The 18,763-nt window shown below is 39.2% G+C and overlaps 1 protein-coding gene across 1 annotated transcript in view; it reads right to left on the bottom strand.

Annotated features, from left to right (window-relative positions):
* The window catches only part of LOC124777773 (cytoplasmic dynein 2 heavy chain 1), an 829,086-nt gene that overhangs the window by 552,037 nt on the left and 258,286 nt on the right, over nt 1–18,763 (bottom strand). The window contains exons 19-20 of the mRNA XM_047253283.1: nt 3,559–3,674; nt 3,212–3,366 (exon numbers count right to left, since the gene is read on the bottom strand). Coding sequence (XP_047109239.1) covers nt 3,212–3,366; nt 3,559–3,674 — 271 coding nt within the window. The remainder of the gene's footprint in view (nt 1–3,211; nt 3,367–3,558; nt 3,675–18,763) is intronic.

The raw sequence follows: 18,763 nt of genomic DNA, 5'->3' as shown, positions 1-18,763 counted from the left end.
TCGATAGAAACACAAACAGACACATATATACACACAAAATTCAAGCTTTCGCAACAAACTGTTGCCTCATCAGGAAAGAGGGAAGGAGAGGGAAAGATGAAAGGAAGTGGGTTTTAAGGGAGAGGGTAAGGAGTCATTCCAATCCCAGGAGCAGAAAGACTTACCTTAGGGGGAAAAAAGGACGGGTATACACTCGCACACACACACATATCCATCCACACATATACGGACACAAGCAGACATATTTAAAGACAAAGAGTTTGGGCAGAGATGTCAGTCGAGGCGGAAGTGCAGAGGCAAAGATGATGTTGAATGACAGGTGAGGTGTGAGTGGCGGCAACTTGAAATTAGCGGAGATTGAGGCCTGGTGGGTAACGGGAAGAGAGGATATATTGAAGAGCAAGTTCCCATCTCCGGAGTTCGGATAGGTTGGTGTTGGTGGGAAGTATCCAGATAACCCGGACGGTGTAACACTGTGCCAAGATGTGCTGGCCATGCACCAAGGCATGTTTAGCCACAGGGTGATCCTCATTACCAACAAATACTGTCTGCCTGTGTCCATTCATGCGAATGGACAGTTTGTTGCTGGTCATTCCCACATAGAATGCATCACAATGTAGGCAGGTCAGTTGGTAAATCACGTGGGTGCTTTCACATGGTAAGTCACATCATCTTTGTTTTTTTTATATTTTTTGAGGTTCCATACTGAGCATAGGGGACGATGTGGGAGACCTGCACTGCTGTACTAGACAAGGTCCTAGCGGAGGTGGTTTGCCATTGCCTTCCTCCAACCGTAATGGGGATGAATATATATTACTGTGTAAAGAAAACTCATGTTAAATAGATACGTTTCACATCACATCATTACGAAATGTCGTATTCATGATCTATGGAACAAGGATTAATGTTTGTATGTATGTTATATGATGTATGTCTATGATGTTCTGCAATGATGTACCATACTTGCTTCACTGCCACATTCAAATTGCTACTTTTCCCCATGGCCCTGTAACTGGGGTCACCTGTAACAGACAAGTGCACTATGAATAAAATGTTCTCGGTTTTCCAGCCGCGTAAATTCGAATACAATCCTCGAGCTTTCGATGGCCACCTCCGCCACCATCATCAGGAGTTCACTGACTGCCGGGGCTGCTACAGTTTCTCGCTTATATAGGCATGATGACATCATCAGCAGCCAATCAGATCGATCCAATGTGGCGCACGCGTAAGTCAACCCGGGCAGCTAGCGGAGCTATTGCCCGGGGCAGCACCAATGGCGTCAGGTGGCACCAGGGCCACTTTTGAAACTGTCGCTCCTGCGTCGCGCATCTGTCTTTGCTTTCTTTCAGTGTCCAACACCCGTCCCCATGCCATGCTGAGTGTGTATCCCTGGTCTCTGTTGAAATTATTGTTGTTCAAACGAATCTCGTCCAAGATTGCTATCACAACACTAATTATCAACATCCTGACAAGACAGAAGGCTGGCTCACTGCTATAACAAAAGATTCTTCATTCACACTCTCCAAACCACTGTAAAGTGCATGGCAGAGAGTATGCCCCACATGTATGCTTTACGGAGCGGTAGTGTGATTGAATTTCTGACAAGAGAAGGGTCTTGGAGAGAGCTTGTGGAGAGCAGATGCAATTTGGAGAACAATCTCTAATTGATAACTAGACCACAAAAAATCATAATGGAATTCAAACAATGTAAATTATGCTGCATGTCGACAAAATTAAGTAATTTTTCTATTGCTCTCCTGTTTTACTCGGTTAATTTATTTATTTATTTAGAGAGAGAGAGAGAGAGAGAGAGAGAGAGAGAGAGAGAGAGAGAGAGAGAGAGAGAGACTGGTGTCACAGAGATATTTACTGATCTGGGCACTAGTCTTTGCAGCCAGAAACTAAGGGTTGTGAGGTGACATTCCTGCTTCAAATAGAATCAGTCAGATATTGTTTTATGAATAGTCAGTGGTTATTGTAATGGTAGTAATAAATGTAGATGGACCAATGTATAAGACTGTGAATTTGAATTATTACTAAGACATGTAATATGGTCAATAGGTAATTGTAACCAGACAATAAACAATAATTTCATAATGTATGTTTTGTGAGAAGATTATAACAACATTTTTGTCAGCAGAGCAGTACAGAATTTCTGTGTGAAAAGAAGACGAGATGTGTGTACCAAAACATAATAACTAAGGAACAGGAGAATTTTTAAATTGAGGAGTCATGTTAAATTGGGGAACAGAGGTAAGAAATTTGGAAACTGAAGTCTGTATTAGAAATTGAGGAGTTTGCATCAGGCAAGTTAATCTATAGGTCTCATAAATGTGCACACAAAATAATAATATTTTTAAAATATCAAAAAATATCAAGTACACAAAACCCTGCTGCCTTCTCTGTGCTAGTACTTTTCTTTCCTTTTTTTCTATGAAATGCATAAGACGTGTAACTCACTGGGAAATAAAAACACAGATTTCAGTAGCCTTAACCATTGTGAGTAATGTGGAATACAACATATATTTACATTAAATGAGTTACAGCTATAAACAGTGATGACCAATAACTTTTAAAATATTTATTATCTGTATTACTAGTTCTGAGACATTTCTGGTTACCCTTAGGTAGCTCTCTTTAAATTAAAGCCAAATTTTGGGTACACAATGTGATTTCTAGTGCCCACATGAACTTTTTTTTAAAAAAATAATGTAAATCATCTGCACTTTATAACTGTATACGAGTAAGAAATAACTTCAATCTATTGATGGAAATAAATAAATATTTCAAAAAATGACTGCTGCTATTCGTAGCTATAAATTGTACTCTGGACTTACACATTTCTAGTACAGTCAGATCACTGAACTGAATTCAAAAGGTACAATCCTGAGTAATAAATGTGGACCTCACTGCTCTTCTTTCATGCACATACAGTAACTGAAGGAGTGATTAAAAAATGCCTTTATATGACTTGTATTAAAATAACAAAGGCATGATGAAAACTTCATAAAACATGCGATTTCTCCTCACACTTTAAAACAGAAACTGCCAGACAACTGCATATACATATCATTCAGCGACAAAAATTAGGCAAAAAAATTACATATTCTATAGTGTCATCAGCCAATTTCCCAGACATATGACAGTTATTCAAGACAAGTTCCAGTATAAAGTATCACAATGTTATGGACAAACATTGAGGCATATATACCTTGTATGTATCAATTTCTTGAAGTAATTTCACAGTTAGCCCTGAAGTTTCCACTCCTGACTTAAGTCGTTGCTCCCAATTTTGTAGAAAATCCTCAAAGACATAACTTCTGCTGCGGAATATTATCCACTCAGATTTTGACATCTCCTGAAGTCCTGGAATGACAATGAGTAGTAGTAAGATGTGACAGTAATCACAAGGAACATAGCAATTCTAATGATAGGCGTATCTTTCTATTTAGTCAAAACAGAATGCTGTTCTTTCCAATTATGTAACAATCATTCATTAATTACACCATAATCATAATGGACAATTTACCATTCCTTTATTGCCTATGCAAAACTCACCACTGTTGAATTCTTCAAACAGAGACCAAAGGGTCTCATGCCTGCCAATATCAGCTTCTACCTCTTCACATATATTAAACTTTGGTTCCTGAATAGCAAAATGTAAGCAGTCTGCTCTGTAAAAAAGGGAGAGAGAAACAGTTTTATCCACTTATACAACACTGTTTCACAGATCTGATCAGGAGGTAGACCTCTCACTGATGTGTAAATAATTAATGCTCATTTTACCGAGTAACTCCAACATAGCAGGTCCCACAGAAAATTTACCAGAATGTTCATCTGGATTATACTCTATACGACTATGAAAAATGGGCACTGTTGAAACCAGATAGCAAGTCCTCGGAAGCAATGGATATGTGGCTTTGTAGAAGGCTAATAACAAACAGCTGAACAAAAAGAAAAACCAATAAAGATGTAAAAAGGGATCAATAAGTGGAGAACACTTATAAAAACTATTTAAAAAAAGGATAACTTTTGCACATTTACTGAGACACAATAGTTTCTTACAGACGTACTGGAAGGAAACGATTTAGAAAGAAAACCATGGGAAGGTGAAGAAAGAAAATAGTCAAATATCTATTGGAAATAACAAAGTGCCAAAATTATGAAGAAATGAAAAGTACAACACAAAATAGGGGAGCACTGCTGCAGTGATGAGCCATTGCTTGTAGATGAAGATGATAATCATTATCATGCAGATGACTCTGTGACTCAGTACCCCTCACAACTGGAGCAACTTAATTACATTCTCCACCAGTGTTTTGACTATCTATCGCCATGCCGTGAAACAAGAAATGTCCTATCCACTGTCCATTCCATCCCTCCCACACCACACACCAAGCCCACAGAATATCCTCATCCATCAATACACAATCGCTGCTCCCAGCCCCTTGCCTCACCCCTGTAATAGACCTAGATGCAAGACCTGTCCCATACATCCTCCCAACACCACCTACTCCAGTCTAGTCACAAACATAACCTATCTCATTAAAGGCAGGGCTTCCTGTGAAACCAATCTTGTGCACTAGAAGCTAAGCTGCAACTACTGTGCTGCATTCTACTTAGTCGTGACAACCAATAAGCTGTCTGTCCACATGAATGGCCACTGACAAACTGTGGCCAAGAAACAACTGGACCACATAGATGCAGAGCATGTCTCCCAACACGTCAATGACTGCTTCACAACCTCTGCCATCTAGCTCCTTCCCATCAGTACCAGCTTTTCTGAATTGCACAGGTGGTATCATCATCAGTTATCTGCTATATTAGCGGGTCCTTTGCCTCTCCATTTTCTGCGCTCCATTGCTCCTTTCTTAAGGCTGCTGTATGTTGTACTGTCCATCATGTCATCCAGTATCTGGAATTTCTTCCTTCCTTGCTTCCTTTTCTCTCCTACATGACCTTCTAAAACTGTTTTTATCAGTCCATCATTCTTTATTAATATATAACCCCTTTATTAATATATGCCAAATACAATTTCTTTTTCTTCTCTTTATTCCATCTAGTAACTGTCTTTCCTCTCCCACTCTTCTCAATACCTCTTCGTTTTTTACTCTGTCCATCCAACTTATTCTTTCCATCCTCCACCATGTCCAGATCTCAAAAGCCTTCAGCCTTTCTCTGTCTTTCTTCCTCATAGTCCATGTTTCAGCGCCATATAGAAGAACACTCCATACAAGACATTTTATGAGTCTTTTCCTGAGTTCTCTGTCCAGACCTCTGCAAAAAATTCTCCTTTTCTTATAAAACGCCTCTTTTGCCATTGCTATCCTTGTTTTAATTTCTGTGGTGCACTTCCAGTCGGTGTCTATCCTGCTTCCAAGATACTTAACATTTTGCACCTGTTCTAGTATTTCTCCATTCAGCATAATTTTTATTTCCTTATTTCCTCCTAGTGCCAATACTTTTGTTTTATTTGTGTTAATTTTCATTCCATATTTTTTTCCGTTAGTTTCAATGGTGACGTAGCATGTGAAAGTTGCTGAATTGGACGGGTTACTCCTGTAACTTAAATATCAGATCTGAAGATGGTTCTGAATGAGCCGAAACCGGTCATATGAATAATAAAAAAAATTTGCAATCAAGACGGATTTAAAGTAACATTATAAAATCACTGATTGCTGTTATCCCATAAGACATTATGTCTGTTTTTGCAAACATATATAGGTCTCTTCCTTTTTCAATAAACTTTCTCCCAAGATTCGTAGGAGCCCTATTGCATCTCTGGTGCCTGTATTCCGTCTAAAGCCAAACTGCTCCTTGGCAAGATTCTCCTCCATTACTTTTTCAAGTCTTTTATTAATTATTCTCAACGTCACTTTGGCTGCATGTGAAATGAGGCTGATTGTCCTGTGCTCGCTGCATTTCTTGGTTCCTTGTTTTTTCAGTAATGGAATTATTATTGTTGTCAGAAAGTCCTCAGGCCATTCACCACTGTCATATATTTTATTACATAATCTCAATATTCCTCTTATTCCAACTTGGTTCAAGCATTTTAATATTTCTCCCGGTATCGTATCTGTACCTACCGCATTGCCATTTTTCATTGCAGCTATGGCAGACTTTACTTCTTCCATTATGATGGTTGGTCCTTTCTCGTCATCGCTTACACTGTTGTGTGATTCAAGTTCCAGACTTTCTGGTTTGCTATTTGTGTCATATACCTCTTTTAGATATTCTTCCCATCTCTGGAGGACATTATCATGATCTTTGTACACTACCTCTTCATCTTTATTCAAAATTTCCATAGTAGCACTTCCTGCTCAGTTATGTTCCCATGTCATAGTCTTTACTCTGTTGTATAATAAGTCGTACCTTCCCTTCCTGTCCAGTTCTTCAATTTCATCACATTCCTCTTTTGGCCATTTTTTCCTAGCCTGCTCTGTTTCTCTTTGCAGTTCATTATTTAACCTTCGGTATATCTTTCTTGCATCTTCAGTGCTCTTGTTTTTCAATTTTCTTCTCTCCTCCATCTTGGAAATCATTTCTTGTGTGATCCATTGTTTCTTTTTTTTTTTACCTTTTCCCTTTTACATGCCCTATATTTTGCTGTCCTGCTTTAATGATTCCTTCTTTCAGCATATTCCAGTACTCGTTGGCATTATCAAGTGGTTCTTTGTCTCGTAATGTGTTTAGAAACTCCTGAGACAGCATTTCTGTAATTTGTTCTTTGTTGGATCTTATCTTCTCTAGATCCCACTTCTACACCATGGTCGCCTTCTTCAGTTTTTTTTCATTCTTATTTCTATTTCTGCCATAAGTAAGTTGTGGTCACTATTAATATCTGCACCTGGTAATGTGTGCACCTTCTTGATTCCATTCCTGTATCTTTTTTCTACCAGTATAAAATCGATTTGGTTTCTGTATTTATCCCCTGATGATCTCCAAGTGTAGACCCTCCTCTTGTGGTTCTTGAACCACATTTTTGCCACTATCAGCTGCCTTTCCCTGCAGAAGTCAATTAGCCATTCACCTCTATCATTTCTCTTTTCAAGACCATGACTGCCTGCCATGTTTCCCTCTTTCCCTTTTCCCACAATGGCATTCCAGTCTCCCATTACTGTTTTGCAGCATTTTTTATTTTCGTCCATTATTCTCTCTATTACATTGTAAGTTTCCTCTACAATTTGGAAACAGGTGGGAACTCTCCCTGAAATATATCCTATGTTCCCGTAACCTTCCTGGCCTTGACCTTCGTTACTCATTGTCCTTACCCATCTAGACCCTTCCCTGTCCCTATTCCAGCACCAGACAGCTCTCTATTCCATCAATGCACCCAAGTTTTTTACTTCTCTCCTTTTCCGCTTTCACCCTCTCCCCATCTAATCTCCCACCTGCATAGATGCCCTATCCTCTCTCCAACTCATCCCTGCATGCTCCCACTAGTATCAATTCACCACCCCCAATCCTTATCTTGCTATCCCTCTGAAACCCTGCTCCAGCCTCCTCCTCACCTCCACCAGGCTACTTCTCCAATCATGCATTGCTGCTCATAGTCTGGCTTCAGCTGCCAGAGATTGTGGTCATGTGTGTGGGAGTTTTGTCTGCATGTGTGTGTGTGTGTGTGTATGTGTGTGTGTGTGTGTGTGTGTGTGTTGTCTTTTTTTTTGGCTCAAAGCTAATTTTGTGACAATCTTTTTGTTGTGGCTATCTGTGACTCAGCATCTCCACTGTATGGTGAGTAGCAACTATCCTTTTCTTAATACTTAATTAACTTATTCTTGCACAAAACTTTCTTATGAAATACAAATGTCATCTTGTTACTTTGTGAGTAGATAAATAATTCTTAGGGTTTTGCATTCAGAGAGCGAGCTACATATCACTGACCACGAAAAAAGCATGATTCTTTCAAATTAATACCATAAGATCTTAAAGTTTGTTCTTTGCTTTCTTTATAGCAATACTAAATGCTAATGTAACTGGAAATTGCAGTCTTTTGAACTTAAATGTTAGTTCAGTAGGTACAAGCAGAGTCCTCAAAATGAATGCTGTTTTTTTGTTTATCTTTTCCTAACATTATTTTTGCTTCTATTATATTGTTTGATAACTGTTTATAACCATTTCTTATTTTGAATTTTTAAGTTAATGTCATCATCTACTTCATTTCTTACCACTAAAATGGCTCTATCAGCCAACCAACTTGAACAATTCTGAACTATGTTGGCAAAACTTCATCAATTAATTCATTTGGGCTGCTGACAATGTTACAAAAACCATTCAAAGGTTCCATTTAGCCAGTTACACAATCAGCTGGGTGAGGGCTTTCAGTAAATTGTAAGAGTCTTTTGACAAAATGTTTCACTTCTTTATCAATGAAAATTTGAACCCTCATATTTGTTCTTAAGTGTACCTTCCTCAGTCAAGACCAAATGAATGATTTCTTCAAAGATACATTGATTTTATTTGCTGGAGATGATTTTGTAATAACTGGAAGTGTTTGCCAAAAATATCCAGAATATGTAAGTAACACACCTCCGATTAATTATGGATTACCTTGGAAATCTAGAACATTCTTGAATATTCTGAAATACCCTATAAAATTTTGGAACATTCTTCAACATTCTCAAACATTCTAAAGGAAGATTTTGGCTAGTCTCGGTCACTTTGCCAAGCTGCCTCCTCATCTTCAAATAATTCCCACACCATGATGCCATGAATACCTCTGGGCCTCTTCAAGTGGGAAACTGCGACCTCTCCCCAGGATGCCACCACACTCGCTGATGATGCTCATCTGAGATAGCGCAGCACAGTGATTCACGGATCAATACAATGCAATGCCATTCATTGGCAGTCCATGCCTTCTGGTCACTGCGCCACTCCAAACACAGCCATTTGTGTTGTGGTGTTAATGGAAGCCTGTGCATGTGGCGGTAATTCTTTAATCCGCCTGTCGCTAGTGTCTTGCCAGTGGCGTGGGATGGCAGAGAATGTTCCATGGAGCCCACAACTACATCTTGGATTGCAAGTGCATATGTGAAGAGGTTACAATGTGGTTGATGCACGAAACAGCAGCCCTCTCTTGTAGTGGTCAGACACGGCCAACCAGAACCTCGACCATAAATATGGTTGTCCTCGTGCTCCCAAGCAGTCCAATCAGAGCTGATCCCATAAGTAAAGTGCACAATTATGGAGAAAGAAATTAATATTGAAATCAACTTTAACAGTGATGGCAGTACACTATCACCTATAATATGAGCAGCAAACCAATGAAAAGTGAAATTTCAGATGATCCCTTTATCAAAAGTAAATGTAAATGGCATTAAGTGATGTAGTGGGATTGTAATGAAAAACGAAATCCTTATTTCACTGGAATCATGTGGGATCTGGATGAATAAATCTAAATTAAAAAGTATTATCTTTGAAAACAATCCATTCTTTTGGGAATTCATTGTTTCAGTCAGTATGATTTTCACAATTAGAAACAGCACAGTCATTGATGATAAAATGTAAAGGTAAATTTTTAGAGTATTAAAGATAGTTTCAAGGAGTCTCAAGTTTATGTCATTGATTTCAATAGGAAGTTTGCAATAGTTGCTGATCCTCATCTATATTCACAAGGTATAATGGACTTATTTGATAAATGATAAATGTGATGTGTTATGTTGCAGACAGTCACAATTAAAAGACACTTACACACAAGCTTTCAACCATAGCCTTCATCAGAAAAAAATGAGAAACACACACAATTCATTTACACAATCAAGCACACTTCACAGACACATAACCACCACATAACTGGTTGGCAGTCATGTGTGTGCGAAGTGTGCTTGGTTGTGTGAATGAATGGTGTATGTTTCTCTTTCTTTTTTCTGATGAAGGCTGTGGCCAAAAGCTTATGTGTAAGAGTCTTTTAATTGTGCCTGTCTACAACTTAATGTGTCCTCTTTATGGTAAGTACCAGTCTACCTTTTCCTACATTGTTGATATTACAACTCGGAGTCTCCATTGTTTTCTTTTGCATATGATAAAGAGATACTGATGGCAGCAAAGGCCTATAAAAGGTTGAAATATCTGGAGAAAATACCTTTTGAGTATACATAAGTATAAGCAACTATTGCAAACCATTGCATAACATTTGGGAACCCTTAAAACTGTCTTTAATAACCTAAAAATTCACCACTACATTTTATCATCCATGATTATGACAACCAAATCCCAAAAGACTGGGGTGTTTTTAAAGGTAACACTTTTAACAGATTTATTCTTCCAGATCCCACATAATTCCATTGAAATAAGGATTTCATTTTTTACTACAGTCATAGAGATACCCATTTGAAAGCGTCATGCCCCTCCCATTTTCCATGGATATCACATAAAAATGAAGGGGTCAGAAGCAACGGGGTGCAATGACGTTTTCTAGAAAAATGAGATAAGTGCCTCTACAGCATGGTCAGGTGTGTAAAATTGTTGTGCCATGGGGTACAAGTGAAATCCCACTCAGTGTTGCTCTATAGTGAACAAAAAGAGAACTAGTTAGAAGATGTTACAAAACAGTTACATTCATGTAGAGTTATACAGATTTTTTATGTTGTATATTATCTAGATAACCTTTTTATGATACATGGGAAGAGGGAAGTGACTCACGTGGTGCAAAATATTTTCAATAATGGAATTGTGCATTAAATACAAGGTGTACAACTTTGCTTCACCTATTTTTTCCCAAACATTTGAGGCTTTAATGAAACAAACTGGTTACACATGTATCATTCAAAATACCTTATATCGCTGGTCACTACTTTCTCTCATCTTTCAGGCAGTGTACAAATCCCATGTCGAAAAAAATGTTCATCTTTTGAAGCGATCCACAAATCGATTCAATTTGTGACTTCTTCATGAGATCGGAAGTATTGGTCAGCCAGGCCGTGCACCATTGATCTAAACAGGTGATAGTCAGAAGGAGTAATGTATGGAGAATACGGTGGGTGGGGTACGCCTTCTCATTTTAACGTTTCCAAGTATGTTTTGACCTCTTCTGCAACGTGGGGTCGAGCATTGTCGTGCTGCATGCTCTCACTGTATTGCGGCCATTTGTCTTTTAATGCTCTGCTCAAATGCATTATTTGCATTCAATAATGAGCACCTGTGATTGTTTCACTTGGTTTTAACACCTCATAGTACATGACGCCGAGCTGGTCCCACCAAATGCAGAGCATGATCTAGAAGCCATGAATATTCAGTTTGGCCATCGACGTGCAAGCATGGCCGAGATATTCATATGATCTTTTGCATTTAGGCATATTGTAATGAACCCATTTTTTGTCCCCAGTCACAATGCAATGCAGAAATCCCTTCTATTTTTGCCTCTGAAGCAACTGTTCACAAACACACAAATGCCGCTCAACATCTCTTGGTTTCAGCTCACAGTGGACCGAAGTTGCTTCTTCCTGAATCACGCCCACAGCCTTGAGACATTTTGAAATGGCTTGCTGTGTCACTCCCACTAATCATGCCAATTCTTAGTGAATTTGACGTGAGTCTTCACTCAGAAACATCTCCAATTGTGCATTTTCAAAAACATTTTCCCTTCCACCACTATGCCGGACTACTAAGTTAAAATCACCGTTCTTGAAGCGTTGAATCCACTCACGATGCATCCTTTCACTAACAGCATCCTTACCATATGTACTAGAGAGCATTCGATGAGACTCAACCGTGAAACAAAACAGTAACACCTCCAGCAAATGACGAGAATTATGCTCGTACACTGACATTTTCAATCAAGAACAACTTAATGATCCAGACGCAAACTGACTAATGTTTGAATGAGGTTATGTTGACCTAGGTCCAAGCTAACTGCCTGACATCTGCAATCTGTTTCTTTCGACCGCTACTTACTGTTGCTGCCACCTATCAGTAAATGGCAGAAACAAAGTTGTACACCTTCAAGTGTTCTCTCCTATTTTGTTTCACTGTTGTAAGCCACAAAATGCATGATGTTCATGTAGCATTACATACGTGTTTTGTTGTAGCTCTAAACGGCAATTTTATAATAATTCAGTTGTTAACATTCAATAGTAAAGCATTATATGGTCAACATAAATCAAATTCTTCTTAATTCACAATATTCTGGAAGCAAAGGGATACAAGTGCATACAGACTTTTATCAATTGTGATAAAAAACTAATAATCTATCTTAACCTGTTATTCCAGCATGCAAACAAAAATGGTAGAAAGTATTTTTATGTCTAATATACACATAATAATTTAAATTCCATTTTGCAATCTCAAGATAATTGTGAAATCTTGTGAACTTTAACTTCAGTTTTCTCAAAACTAGAAAAGTGTACTTATATTACTTTGCTTCTGATCCCTCAAACGTAATATGGAGTTGGAGAAGTTGTCCAGGACTTACTAATGAACAGAATACTCAAGATACTCAGAATACTCAAGATAATTGTGAAATCTTGTGAACTTTAACTTCAGTTTTCTCAAAACTAGAAAAGTGTACTTATATTACTTTGCTTCTGATCCCTCAAACGTAATATGGAGTTGGAGAAGTTGTCCAGGACTTACTAATGAACAGAATACTAAGTGCACCATGATGGTTATGGAATTTGAAAATATTTTGAATTATTACTCTGATGAGAGTACAGTACATTCTCCTCCGGGGTTGGCTGAAAAACTGATGGAGCAGAGAAACTCTTATAGGTTAACAACTGTCTACAATTTTAGATACCTTCCATGGAAGAAACTGAAAACCAAGAGAAAGGTACTCAAATTACCCATAATATATCAATAAACCTATGACATCCTTCCTACTCACCTTAATCAACTTTACACTTACCAACAACTACTTCACATTTGAGGGGCAGTCATACAAACAGATCAGGGGCACGGCCATAGGGACCAGGATGGCTCCTTCCTATGCCAACCTTCCCATGAGTCACTTGGTGTGGGCTTTCCTGGGATCTGTAAGTCTTCAGCCCCTGGTTTGGTTTAGATACACTGATTACATATTTACCTTCTGGATTCACAGTGAGGCTGACCTGCTAAAATTCCTGGAATCTCAGAATGTTGTTGTTGTTGTTGTTGTGGTCTTCAGTCCTGAGACTGGTTTGATGCAGTTCTCCATGCTACTCTATCCTGTGCAAGCTTCTTCATCTTCCAGTACCTACTGCAGCCTACATCCTTCTGAATCTGCTTAGTGTATTCATCTCTTTGTCTCCCTCTACGATTTTTACCCTCGACACTGCCCTCCAATACTAAATTGGTGATCCCTCAATGTCTCAGAACATGTCCTAGCAACCGATCCCTTCTTCTAGTCAAGTTGTGCCACAGGCTCCTCTTCTCCCCAATTCTATTCAATACCTCCTCATTAGTTATGTGATCTACCCATCTAATCTTCAGCATTCTTCTGTAGCACCACATTTCGAAGGCTTCTATTCTCTTCTTGTCTAAACTATTTATCGTCCATGTTTCACTTCCATATAAGGCTACACTCCATATAAATACTTTCAGAAACGACTTCCCGACACTTAAATCAATACTCGATGTTAACAAATTTCTCTTCTTGAGAAACGCTTTCCTTGCCATTGCCAGTCTACATTTTATATCCTCTCTAATTCAACCATCATCAGTTATTTTACTCCCCAAATAGCAAAACTCCTGTACTACTTTAAGTGTATCATTTCCTAATGTAATTCCCTCAGCATCACCCGATTTAATTCGACTACATTCCATTATCATCGTTTTGCTTTTGTTGATGTTCATCTTATATCCTCCTTTCAAGACACTGTCCATTCCATTCAACTGCTCTTCCAAGTCCTTTGCTGTCTCTGACAGAATTACAATGTCATCGGCAAACCTCAAAGTTTTCATTTCTTCTCCATGGATTTTAATACCTGCTCTGAACTTTTCTTTTGTTACCTTTACTGCTTGCTCAATATACAGATTGAATAGCATCAGGGAGAGGCTACAACCCTGCCTCAATCTCTTCCCAACCACTGCTTCCCTTTCATGTCCCTCGACTCTTATAACTGCCATCTGGTCATCATCATCATCATCATCATCATCATTTAAGGCTGATTATGCCTTTCAACGTTCAGTCTGGAGCATAGCCCCCTTATAAAATTCTTCCATGATCCTCTATTCAGTGCTAACATTGGTGCCTCTTCTGATGTTAAACCTAGTACTTCAAAATCATTCTTAACCGAATCCAGGCACCTTCTCCTTGGTCTGCCCCGACTCCTCCTACCCTCTACTGTTGAACCCATGAGTCTCTTGGGTAACCTTGCTTCTCCCATGCGTGTAACATGACCCCATCATCTAAGCCTGTTTGCCCTGACTGCTACATCTATAGAGTTCATTCCCAGAGTTTCTTTGATTTCCTCATTGTGGACACCCTCCTGCCATTGTTCCCATCTACTAGTACCTGCAATCATCCTAGCTACTTTCATATCCGTAACCTCAACCTTGTTGATAAGGTAGCCTGAATCCACCCAGCTTTCTCTCCCATACAACAAAGTTGGTCGAAAGATTGAACGGTGCACAGATAACTTAGTCTTGGTACTGACTTCCTTCTTGCAGAAGACAGTAGAGTGTAGCTGAGCGCTCACTACATTACCTTTGCTACACCTCGCTTCCAGTTCTTTCACTATGTTGCCATCCTGTGAGAATATGCATCCTAAGTACTTGAATCCGTCCACCTGTTCTAACTTTGTTCCTCCTATTTGGCAATCAATCCGTATATATTTCTTTCCCACTGACATTACTTTAGTTTTGGAGATGCTAATCTTCATACCATAGTCCTTACATTTCTGATCTAGCTCTGAAATATTACTTTGCAAACTTTCTATAGAATCTGCCATCACAACTAAGTCATCTGCATATGCAAGACTGCTTATTTTGTGTTCACATATCTTAATCTCACCCAGCCAGTCTATTGTTTTCAACATATGATCCATAAATAATATGAAAAACAGTTGAGCCAGGTTGCAGCCTTGTCTTACCCCTGAAACTACTCTGAACCATGAACTCAATTTACCGTCAACTTTAACTGCTGCCTGACTATCCATGTAAAGCCCTTTAATTGCTTGCAAAAGTTTGCCTCCTATTCCATAATCTCGTAGAACAGACAATAACTTCCTCCTAGGAACCCGGTCATATGCCTTTTCTAGATCTATAAAGCATAGATACAATTCCGTGTTCCACCCATAACACTTCTCCATTATTTGCTGTAAGCTAAAGATCTGGTCCTGACAACCTCTAAGAGGCCTAAACCCACACTGATTTTCATCCAATTGGTCCTCAACTAATACTCGCACTTTCCTTTCAACAATACCTGAGAAGATATTACCCACAATGCTGATTAAAGACATACCTCTGTAGTTGTTACAATCTTTTCTGTTTCCATGTTTAACGATTGGTGTGATTACTGCTTTTGTCCAGTATGATGGAACCTGTCCCGACTCCCAGGCCATTTCAATTATCCTGTGTAGCCATTTAAGACCTGACATTCCACTGTATTTGATGAGTTCCGACTTAATTTCATCCATCCCAGCTGCTTTATTGCACTGCAATCTATTGACAATTTTCTCCACTTCCTCAAATGTGATGCTATTTACATCATTATTCCTATCCCATTCTACCTCGAAATCTGAAACATTACTGATCGTATTTTCACCTACATTGAGCAACTCTTCTAAATATTCCCTCCATCTGCCCAAGGCATCCACAGGATTCACCAGCAGTTTTCCTGACCTGTCCAAAATACTTGCCATTTCCTTCTTACCTCCCTTTCGAAGACTGCTAATTACACTCCAGAATGGTTTTTCCAGCAGCTTGACCCATAGTCTCCAACCTGTTTCCAAAGTCTCCCCAAGATTTCTTCTTGGATGCTGCAATTATCTGTTTGGCTTTGTTTCTTTCTTCAACATAACTTTCTCTGCCTACCTGAGTTCTAGTATGTAGCCATTTCTGATACGCCTTCTTTTTCCTTTTACAGGCTGCCTTGACTGTGTCATTACACCAAGCTGTTTGCTTCATCCTACTTTTACACACTACTGTTCCAAGATATTCTTTAGCCACTTCTAGTACTGTGTCCCTATACCTCGTCCATTCCTTTTCCAATGACTGTAATTGACTACATTCAACAAACTGGTACCTTTCTGAGATCGCTGTTATGTACTTGTGCCTGATTTCCTTATCCTACAGTTTCTCTACTCTTATCCTCCTGCCATCTGGTTTCTGTACAAATTGTAAATAGCCTTTCGCTACCTGTATTTTACCCCTGCCACCTTCAGAATTTGAAAGAGAGTATTCCAGTCAACATTGTCAAAAGCTTTCTCTAATTCTACAAATAATAGAGACATAGGTCTGCCTTTCCTTAATCTTTCTTCTAAGATAAGTCGTAGGGTCACGTGTTCCAACATTTCTAATGAATCCAAACTGATCTTCCCCGAGGTCAGCTTCAACCAGTTTTTCCATTCGTCTGTAAAGAATTCGCTTTAGTATTTTGCAGCTGTGACTTATTGAACTGATAGTTCGGTAATTTTCACATCTGTCAACACCTGCTTTCTTTGGGATTGGAATTACTATATTCTTCTTGAAGTCTGAGGGTATTTTGCCTGTCTGATACATCTTGCTCACCAGATGGTAGAGTTTTGTTAGGCCTGGCTCTCCCAAGGCTGTCAGTAGTTCTAATGGAATGTTGTCTACTCCCGGGGCCTTGGTTCGAATTAGGTCTTTCAGTGCTCTGTCAAACTCTTCCCATTTCATCTTCATCTACATCCTCTTCCATTTCCATAATACTGTCCTCAAGAACATTGCCCCTATATAGACCCTCTATATACTCCTTCCACCTTTCTGCTTTCCCTTCTTTGCTTAGAACTGGGTTTCCATCTGAGCTCTCGATATTCATGCAAGTGGTTCTCTTTTCTCCAAAGTTCTCTTTAATTTTCCTCTACGCAGTATCTATCTTACCCATCATGAGATAAGCCTCTACATCCTTACATTTGTCCTTTAGCCATCCCTGCTTAGCCATTTTGCACTTCCTGTCGATCTCATTTTTGAGACGTTTGTATTCCTATTTGTCTGCTTCACTTACTGCATTCTTGTATTTTCTCCTTTCATCAATTAAATTCAGTATCTCTTCTGTTACCCAAGGATTTCTACTAGCCCTCGTCTTTTTACCTACTTGATCCTCTGCTGCCTTCACTACTTCATCCCTCAAAGCTACCCATTCTTCTTCTACTGTATTTCTTTCCCCCAATCCTGTCAATTGTTCCCTTATGCTCTCCCTGAAACTCTGTACAACCTCTGGTTCTTTCTATTTATCCTGGTCCCATCTCCTTAAATTCCCATCTTTTTGCAGTTTCTTCAGTTTTAATCTACAGTTCATAACCAATAGATTGTGGTCAGGGTCCACATCTGCCCCTGGAAATGTCTTACAATTTAAAATCTGGTTCCTAAATCTCTGTCTTACCATTATATAATCTATCTGAAACCTTTTAGTATCTCCAGGGTTCTTCCATGTATACAACCTTCTTTCATGATTCTTGAACCAAGTGTTAGGTATGATTAAGTTATGCTCTGTGCAAAATTCTACCAGGCGGCTTCCTCTTGCATTTCTTAGCCCCAATCCATATTCACCTACTACGTTTCCTTCTCTTCCTTTTCCTACTGTCAAATTCCAGTCACCCATGACTATTAAATTTTCATCTCCCTTCACTACCTGAATAATTTCTTTTATCTCATCATACATTTCATCAATTTCTTCATCATCTGCAGAGCTAGTTGGCATATAAACTTGTACTACTGTAGTAGGCATGGGCTTCATGTCTATCTTGGCCACAATAATGAGTTCACTATGCTTTTTGTAGTAGCTTACCCGCATTCCTATTTTTTTATTCGTTATTAAACCTACTCCTGCATTACCCCTATTTGATTTTGTATTTATAACCCTGTATTCACCTGACCAAAACTCTTGTTCCTCCTGCCACCGAACTTCACTAATTCCCACAATATCTAACTTTAACCTATCCATTTCTCTTTTTAAATTTTCTAACCTACCTGGCTGATTAATGGATCTGACATTCCACACTCTGATACGTAGAATGCCAGTTTTCTTTCTCTTGATAACAATGTCCTCTTGAGTAGTCCCCGCCCGAGATCCGAACGGGGGACTATTTTAGCTCCAGAATATTTTACCCAAGAGGACAGCATCATCATTTAATCATACAGTAAAACTGCATGCCCTCGGGAAAAATTACGGCTGTAGATTCCCCCTGCTTTCAGCTGTTCGTAGTACCACAACAGTAAGGCCGTTTTGGTTAGTGTTACAAGGCCAGATCAGTAAATTATCCAGACTGCTGCCCCTGTAACTACTGAAAAGGCTGCTGCCCCTCTTCAGGAACCACACGTTTGTCTGACCTCTCAACAGATACCCCTCTGTTGTGGTTGCACCTACATTACGGCTATCTGTATCGTTGAGGCACGCAAACCTCCCCACCAACGGCAAGGTCCATGGTTCACGGGGCGGGGGAGGGGGGGGGGGTTAACAACCTCTCCCAATTAAATGTCACATAGTACTATTCCGAATCCCATTCCACTTTTATTGATGTTGCTCTCAACCTCACCAAAGACCAGCTACATACTTCCGTCTACATTAAAACTACCAAAAAACAACAGAACTTACATTTTGACATTTGCCATCCTGTCCATGTCAAATGTTCCCTCCCACTGAGACTTGGCATCTGAGGCAAATGTA

The sequence above is a fragment of the Schistocerca piceifrons genome, chromosome 2 (genome assembly GCF_021461385.2).
Source record: "Schistocerca piceifrons isolate TAMUIC-IGC-003096 chromosome 2, iqSchPice1.1, whole genome shotgun sequence".
NCBI classification, from domain to species: domain Eukaryota; kingdom Metazoa; phylum Arthropoda; class Insecta; order Orthoptera; family Acrididae; genus Schistocerca; species Schistocerca piceifrons.
This window is presented reverse-complemented; position numbering and strand designations above follow the sequence as displayed.